General features: G+C 37.0%; 1 protein-coding gene across 1 annotated transcript in view; it reads left to right on the top strand.

Annotated features, from left to right (window-relative positions):
• Positions 1-6,897, top strand: part of LOC111861520 — a 70,325-nt gene extending 63,428 nt beyond the window's left edge. The window contains exon 11 of the mRNA XM_033750356.1: positions 3,688-6,897. Coding sequence (XP_033606247.1) covers positions 3,688-3,791 — 104 coding nt within the window. The 3' untranslated portion in view covers positions 3,792-6,897. The remainder of the gene's footprint in view (positions 1-3,687) is intronic.
• The last annotated feature ends 2,794 nt before the right edge of the window (positions 6,898-9,691 follow it).

Below are 9,691 nucleotides of genomic sequence, written 5' to 3'. Positions count from 1 at the left end.
AAAAAATTTTAACTAAAAATTTGAAAAAGAAAGAACAGAGATCTTATAGACATTTTAACTTGAATTAAGTTTAAAAAGTGCTAATTTAAAAATCAAATCGACGCGTGTAGATTAACAAAGATTTTATACAATTAGAAAGACTGGTAATTTTAAATTTTAACAAGCAGTGTAACAGCTACGTGAGTGATACACACCTGATGATGGCCATTTAGAGCCGAAACATGTAGTGTGGAGGAGGAAAAGAAGTAAAAAACTACAATAAAATTTGTTGCACTTAAGACGGTATTTATCCATATATGTCATGAAGGTATATAGAGGACACCTAAGTAATACTGCACCCATTTTTAATCTCAGCAATGGATTGAGAGGACTTAGCTTCATGCTCCAACTGCTTTATGTCCTGGAGAGAAGTATCTCTCTCACAAAATTTCAGATCTTAGATTAGATGGCACTAGTGTTGGCATAATCTCAGAAGTCCACATGTTGACCCAGCAGTCTCATTACTGACTGAACTATCAAGACTGCTTGTTAAACTGGACATAGACTCTTCTTCCACTAAAGAGCCCAAATGGAATTCTGATGCTTATCAGGGTGGGTGCAGAGGTGAAGAAAGAAAGAACAGCCAGTTTGTTCATCAGTAAAATGTGTTCCAAATGTGGATTTGGAGCTTTGTGCCCTTTGGCGAAGAGAAAGAGGAGGCCAGACTGAAATCCATTGATCAGTTAAAACAATCCACTCCAATGAATGAATGAATGCATGTATGTATAAGGGCCTTCTTGGCCCTTGCACTGCCACCACAGTGCTCTGTTGTGCCTCCCCTTCCGATTATCCCCTCAACAATCCTGCACTTCGAATGAAGCGCAGGATCTTGTACGTGGGGTAAAATCCACTCCAAATCAAGTGATTTTCTATTTGAAATTTCATTTTCTTAGTATTATATATGACATCCTATCACTAACAAACTCTACCCTATAAACTGCTGATATGATTCTTTGATGTGTGAAAAAGAAAACTGTATCTAATTCATTATTCTCATTCCCCTTTGCATAAAAAATATATATTCACCTGCTGGTTCAGTGCCACTTCTGTCCCATCTGACCTGTACTCCCACTAAATCTAACATATATTGATATTTCTTTTGCAACTGTCATGAGCCAACCTGCCCTTTACAGACACCTTACATTTCATGTACCAAATCTCATGTCAGTTTTCCTTAGCTTAGGTCATTTATCCAAAGAATCCATCTAGGTCTGAGGCTCTCTGTGACATTTTGTCACAAGCTTATTTTTTATGGTGAGGAGGAGTTAGCCCCAAGCCCAACCCTCAAGTTGGAGGATCACCCCTTGCCATCTGTTCAAGACAGCTTGTTTAATATATTCACAGCTACCCTCCATATCTGGTTGCCATCTCCTTCATCTGCAACCTGAGGATTTGCCATACTGTGGTGACAAGGGACCCACATAATGTGGGAAGCTACCTAATGAAAATTGGATTTTGTTTGTAGAGTCAAATTTCCTTGGATGACAGAATAATATTAGGTACTCATTCATGAAATTGTGAACTTCACTTCATAGTGGATTTGATGCAGAAGGAAGAAATTCTTCTACTTGTATCAGTATTTAATTTCTATCTTGCTTACAAGAAAGGGAAGTGGGAATATGTGTAGAAGTTATGTGTAAAAGTCACAAGATGATAATGAATCTCACACAGGTCATGGAATTTATGAACCAGCAAAGAATTCAAGAACTCATAATTTTTTAGATTTGGGGTGGGTCACCTATGCCTTTGGTTATGGAAAATCAGGGTATTTATAAATGGCTAAAGTTATCAATAGAATGACCACCCTTTGAATGTAAGAATGTTGCAGATTTCACATTTGTAAAATGAATAGATATGAAAAAGAAGAAAGAGGCGGAGATTCTAATTTATTAATTTTTTAAATGTATTGCCTTGTATGAAGGCACTGACCAGGAAATATATGAGACAGTTCATGTAAAATGTAATTGGTATACTGGACAACCTTTTAGATGAGATAGATTATACATCTGAGCCTGATTATACATCCTGTCAGTTTCACCGCAATCCATAAATTCTCTGTGGGTTCCTGGAGGCAATAGAATTTCCTTATCTATGATTGTACTTCATCTGAAACTGCAGCCCTGCTCCAATTGTAGGGAACTTGCAGTAAAGTTTGGCTATGTGAAGTGTTATTTAGTGATACAATGAAAATTTGTGTGAAGACATGGATGTAAGGGGCCTAGATTTTGTAATATGTTTTCATATTGTTTCACACACACTGAGTCTTTTCCATTAATTTGTGCCTTACAAATAAGCAAGCATATGATCACATGACCTGTATCATAAAACTTATATCACATATCTTATGTGTCTTATAACTTTTGTGGGGCTCTTAATGTGTAGTCTTGTCATTACTCTGATGACAACCCACTTCTTCGGAACAGTTTGTTGGCTCTGAAAAGGACCGTGGCTGCTGAGATGCTTGACCGGTGAGGTAGCGCGGTGCGCGCCGGTAAGGAGAGAGGCTGGTTACGGTGAATGGCTGGTGAAAGGCTAGTCGTTGAGCGCGGTCATAGGAGTCATGAGGCAGTGGCTACGCCAGATGCCCAGTGGGTCGGACAGTAACACGACCACCGGCGAGTCCAGGCACGGTGCCCCAGTGAGTCGGGTGTGAGAGCGCCGAGGCAGTTGTGCCTGGCGCAGCCTGCCGATGCCTCCGAAGACCAAGCACTGGCAATGAAGCCTGCTGGCTGAAGTTGCTTGATGTGGCTAGCTCGTAGACTGATGATCGACTGTATTGAACTGAATACTCGGCGTTGGAGCTGTCCCTTTTTATACACTGCTCGGTGGGGCGGAGTGAAACTCGAAATTGAGGAGGAAGAATTGATTGGCTGGCACGCATAATGACGTAGATGCGGGCTAGCAGCGATCAAGTATAAATACGAACGTTTGAAGCAATCTGATTAGTTAGCGCGCGTGATGGTGAAAAGTGATGTGAAGAGCGAGCGTTGCAGAAATGCGTGATAATGTGGGATGTTCCCACACTTTAATCAGTGATTAGTATAATGCAGTGTAAATGACCTGTGCCATGCCCTGTAGTAGAGCATGGTGATTTAAGTGACATATAAATTCACTGGACAAGCAAGCAGTTCCCAAGCATGTGCTAGTTGTGTGTGATATTTCCCATAAATGAGTTATACTAAAGCTGTCAACTAATTCATTGTTTGCACTCCAGTTTTGACACTTTATGTGTAACTACATACTTGTACATAAAATAACTCCTGCATTCACAGTTTTAGAAAAAATAAAGTGTTCAACAATTCGTGATATATGTGAAATGTATCCGTATGCTGCTGAAACCATATAAATAAATATCTAAAGAAAATAACCATAATAAAGGCACGGAAAAGCTTTTTACAGTGGAACCTACACTTAATATTCCTAATTTAAGATTTTTCCCTGATTTAATGTTAAATTTCATTGGTCACATGTCAGTAATCTGAATGTTAATTTTCCTTCAGCTCCCCAGAGAAACTTTAAATGGAGGATTGACTTTATTTAGCACAAAGGACTCTGAAAAGCAGTTTGCAGTTTTTAACAACACAAGTTGTAAATTCATATTTGTTGTAGATTTGCTTTCTTTAATGAATGATAACTATTTTTTTTCAGCACCTCCAAGGGAAGCCAGTGGTGCAGATGGCCACCAAAATTCAGCAAGTATTCCACTTCTGTCTATGATGATTGTTATTTTTGTATATTTCTGCCAACACTGAAGTAACATAATTGAACTGTCCAATCAGTATTCTGTGAACCGTACATGAAGTTATAATGGATCGGCAGAGTGATGAAAAAACTATTGGACAGTACCAGGCACTTGTCTCGAGACATGCAATAGCACCAGCTGTGAATGTGATGTCTCATTTGGAGTATCAATAACACTCAGCATATTTTCTGTGGCCTCTCCAGTAAGTGATTGCCCACCATTCCACTTAACATGAAAGTTGTCGTGGACATGTTTCAGATTATTGGACCAACTTTTGTGTTACAATAAGTTCTTGGTGTTAATAAGAACATCTCTCAGATCTCACCTTGTCTCGTAATTATCAGAAAAGTTTCTTTGTGTTGTGTGCTTGTAGTGATCAGAAGATGAGTGATATGTGCCCAAAATTTAGCACTTGACAGCTGTTTTGCATGCATATTTTACAGGGCCTTCATTTACTGTGACAGGCAGGACTCATGATATTTTTAATCCAGATGACATATACTCCTGTTTTTAACTGTTGACATGTGTGTTTGTATTTAGTAGTGGCATGGTGATGTGCATTTATGAGATAGAAGACTCGAAATGGCAGTAGTGGTTTATGTTGACCTGGCAGTATGAAATGGAAAATTTTATTTATTTATTTCTTCTCATAATACAGAAGCATATGTGAAAGGGACAAAGTGAAGTGTGAATTTAGTTTGTAGATTGAGAAACTATGTTCTTACCACAGCATCATGCGCACAGAAAGAACAAAGTTTTGTAGTAGAGGGTCACTGAATGTAATGTGTTAAGTTATAAATTTGTGCCTTACATTTAGAGTGGCATCTTGCAGGTCAGGAAGCAGTGGATAAATCAAACATAGAGTGATTAACCTCCTTGACAGGAAATATTTTGTGAACCACATCAAAAATCTGAAATCTTAATGTCTACACAACATGAGCTATGAAGTGGGAGCTTGTGAATCTTAATCGTCAACTCTCCATTGTCAGTTTAACTTCTACTATGTTCAGAATGTTAATATTTACTGACAAATAATTTTTACAACAGTGTATATATATTTAACTTTCAAGCAGCAGTTTTTAACTCTTGTTGAAATAATTTTTATTTTTAACTTACAATAACATTTTAAGAAGTTTCAACAAGTTTTGTACAAGAGAAGTTTATCATGTTCATAATGTCTGGTTTTCCAGAGTGATGCTTCCAGTTACACTTTCTGTTCTAGTTACATGGAAACATGTTTCCTAAAAGTGGAAACAATAAATTTCAGCAGATAAAATGTATAAATACAGGAGAATAAATACAAACAGCTTCCCATGTAGGGTCTCCTATTTGATGACACACATCATTGTCAGTTTCAGTTTACAGGGCAGTAGTAACTTAGAACAGAAATATTTGTTTATTTTTGCAATTCTAATTGCCTAAAAATTATGTTTATACTTACTGAAACAAAGATAAGTAAACATTTCTTTTTAATTATGTTGGAATTTTATATGTTTATAACCAAATCTGTGAAGAATATTCTTTATGAAATATTAAAGACCCTGTATTTTTCAGAGATTCAGAATTTAATGGTCCCTCTTGCATCTGTTTACAAATTATTTGAAGGGGACATGTGTTAACTTTCTGATGTAACATTCAGAACACTAGTTTACAAAGGCCCAGTGAAAATCCCTTTCATGCTATACAGAGGATATTCCTTTCTATAATAATAATAATAATAATAATAATCCTCTTTGTTTGGTAAGTGGTTGGTTTTCCTATATTGTTATAGGTTATTCCCTACTTATGATGTTAAGACACTGATACATCATATTTACCTCTAATATCATACTCCAGACAAAATATTTTTACATGCATTATTCACGATTTTTCAGAACTCTGAGTCTACTGCCTTGTGCAAATTTTTGACTGATGTGGAGTTGTACAATATGACTTGTCTGCACTCAGTAACAGAACCTAAAAATATTTAATATACAATTTATAATAATCACTGATTCTTAAACTATTAATTCATAGAATTAGAATGGCACATATTTTTTTCGAAGGTCCTGCATCAGTTTATAACTTTTAAGCATGTGGGAAATCCATATTTGTTTTGTAATATGATTTTCAGGAATGAATTGGAGTCGTAAGTTGGGTAGAGCCTGAATATGGTTACACTGACTCTGGAAATACTTAAATGCATTGAAGATACATGCCAAGCTCTGAATCTGGGTATTATAAAAAGCAGTTTGAGGCTGAATTTTTGTCCACAGTTTTAATTTGGCCTCAACAGTGAATTAATTGATTGAGGAAGTGTGCATGAGTTATTGCATAATGAACTAAAAACCACATATGTAATTTTAGACAAGTCCCAAATGAAAGAAGAGCCATAACTGATATTCATGCTGCATTGAACTGGTGTGTACTATTTGTTTACTACATTGATAGAATTTAAAACATGTAGACAGTATAATAGCAAGGTATTAGACTGGCGAAAACATATTCATTCATGTCATGATGGCATAGGAAAAAAAGATTTTGCTTTACCCATTCGTATTTTTTGTAATACTTTCTCCTACAATATCAATTCATTATTGATAATTTATTTACATAATTCATTAGTTCCATTTTGGTGAGTAAATGTTTTCTTCATGTACAAATAAAATGAGATTATTCACCTATGTTACTTCGGATTACATAAATTTAGTTGGTGTAATTCATATCTCTGTTCCAATTTATTTGGCATCACAACATAAACTTGAGACTTTTTAAAATACCACTAAAGAGTGTAATGCTTTAATATTAATCCTTAAATCTTTTCAGCTGTGCAATTAGACTTCAGCTGAAATTGTAAACCAAGGATGAAAATGTTATTGTTCTGTTCTAGCACATCTGCTTCCCAGCATTCCATTGAGAATTAATTTCATGAAGCTGCCATCATTTAATTCTTTTGAAAAATAAGTAAAGTATAAAGGTAAAGTTGGCACTGTGCTTAATTAAGCACCATGTTGCAAAGGTGAATTTGGGAGTGTAGGTATAGCTTCAGCATACTGATTGAAATTCATGTTTCTTCTCATAATTTTACAATTAAGTTTATTTCAGTCCAATGTGACATATAATGCCTTCACCACTTCAGCACTTAGTTACATAACATGTTTCGATTCTTAATGAATCATCATCGGAGCTATACCACTACGATCAGGAACCCACCAATACGTAAATGTTTTTATAAGACTATATACACGAGGGCATGTTCCCCATATCACCCAAGAGTCGCCCAGGGGTGTCCACATGAGGCCTGCATGGGGTGGGAGTTGATGGGCTAGGTTGCACTAAGTCTGTCTGACTCGTTCTGCCACCACCATCTGGTCTGTAGCCCGAGCCTTTGCAACATTCATCAGAAATGCCTTGTATTTCAGTTTTGAATCAGGGTTTATATTTTTGTAAACCAAATATGAATTGAAAATGGCACAATTTATAAGCCACAAGGCAAGTTTCACTTTTATTATCTGTGGTCACAATTCTTTGTTGACCCCTGTCACTTCCACTGTCTGAGTCACTAATCACTTCTCCTCCAAAAGGCATGTCAGACAGCTCATCGGAGAACAAGTCAGAGAGATCACTTTGCCTTCAACCGCTTTTGTCCTTGAAACATATTCGCCTCTACTAACTTCCTGCCTGGTACATAAACAGCTGGAAGGGACAAAGTTTATTTTCTTTTGGAGTAGGGACCCTAGCCAGCCAGGTCAAGTTACTGAATACCTAGCATACATTCCGAAGATTTGTTTTGCAGTATTCATTGCAGTTGCATGGCGGCAGAGCAAGGTATAGTGTGTTACAACCTAATGTGTCCTAAAATCATGATATCATGCGACTGGTCCGCCATGTTTAAAAGCAAAAAGTATGATATTGTAACGTGTTTTGAGTTCGAATCTCGTTGGTCACGTGTGTAAGTTCAGATCCCACTTCTGACACCAGTGTAACATGTTTTGAGTTTGAATCTCATTGGTCACGTGTGTAAGTTCAGATCCCACTTCTGACACCAGTGTAACATGTTTTGAGTTTGAATCTCATTGGTCACGTGTGTAAGTTCAGATCCCACTTCTGACACCAGTGTAACGTGTTTACGTTACTGAAGACACCGTAGAGATGGTTAATTGGTTTATTTAACCATCTACAAATAACGGCTACAATTACTTATCACACAGTTGCGGGGTTTCATACTTCATAACCCTAATCGCAAATCATTTCACTCTGTCTTCAGTAGTCTACACGTTTACAGTACAGGAGCTATGTATCACTGTATCACACACTCCCAATTACACAATCACACACACGTCCAGTTCTTCTATCTGCGACGGCTGCTATACTCCAACTTGTAGTCGGCTGACTGGAGAACTGTTGATAACACACTCGCTCGTAGGCTTGCTCGGAACTATCTTCGGCGATGGCCACGTTATAACTCGGCGGCTGCTGCTATATGTCAACTCGACTCGGCGACTGTTACTTTATAACTCGGCGGCTGTCACAGTACAACTCGGAACTGTCTTCGGCGATGGCCAGGTTACAACTAACTGGTAGCTGCTGTGCAGTTTCCTTATATAGCCGCAGTGGTGCCTGTTGCGGTCCACGTCACAGTAGGAAGTTGATTACGGGTACGTAGCGTTGCGCGTTACGTCACCGCGGAGGGGTGGGAGGGAGCGCTACGTTACCGCTACGCGTCTGTGGCCTGAGTTGCCACGTTGCTGCTGGGTAGGGAGGGGTTCTCCGTTGCGCAACATGTTACAATATCATGCGTCCAGTCCGCAAAGTGGTAAAATTCAATATCCAAGCAAACTTTGATACCATATTATACTAACATGGCATTTATTCTAGTTACTTGATACTCATACATAAAATGGCCAAGATGTGCTACATTACATGCAGTGCTTCTGTTATTAGGAACTCTTCTGCACATATTGGAGGCCGTTATGAACATGATTGTAGAAGGCACATGACCACATTTCAAGGGGGAATCATGCATGCTTGAAAGGTTAATGGTCCTGTAGTAATACAAGATTAGTAATTATATCTTCACTATGGAGAGAGCAACTGTACGGGTGTCATATTTCAGATTACAGTGATTTTTTCTTTTTTACATTTTATATATGTGAAAAAGTATGATTCAGGAAGCGTATTATAAACTGTGATCATAATTCACTTCAATGTACAGCTTCACAGCTCTGATAAAATTCAAGTTTAAAGTACTTGTCAGCACTAGAGCTTAGTCATATTTTTATATGTATGTGACATGAAAGTCCTGCTTTATCATTTTATGGTGTAAATTATTTTGCATAATATGTAGGTAATGACTGTAAAAAGTGAAGAGACTGAGGATGCTTGGCATTTTGTTGCATGTGGTCATGATAGAGGATCAGCATGCAGTCATTTAGAAAACTAATGAAAGTCATAAATTAGAAATACAAACAGCTGATGGTAAATAATTATCTGTATTATAATGATAGAACAAAATATCAGCTACTTACATATTATAACTTGTTTTATCTTAGTGAATCTATGTTAATTTAACAGGAAACGATCTTGTATTTGATTTTTCTTTTGTTTTACCAAGATTATCAGTATTTTAACTCTAGAATTGTGACATTACTTGCATTATGTTTAACTGTTCAATTTACATATGAACATTTTTTATAAAAAAATCAAGCCTTAATGAAAGTAGATGTTGCAAGAATCACTGTGATATTTTTATATCAGCTCAGCTGGCTAGTTTAATGTAGTAAATCTTCCCTCAATAGAAGGGACAGAAATGTTCATATATGCAGCATAAGGCACACACCGTTAGAGTATTTTTAACATCTTGAACAAATTAATTTTGTCTTCCAAACAGCACATTTTAATACTAATTGCTTAATGTAGTTCATTCTATTG

This window comes from Cryptotermes secundus, unplaced genomic scaffold (assembly GCF_002891405.2).
Source record: "Cryptotermes secundus unplaced genomic scaffold, Csec_1.0 scaffold991, whole genome shotgun sequence".
NCBI lineage: Eukaryota > Metazoa > Arthropoda > Insecta > Blattodea > Kalotermitidae > Cryptotermes > Cryptotermes secundus.
Note: the sequence above shows the minus strand (reverse complement) of the source record. Positions and strands in the feature narration are given on the sequence as shown.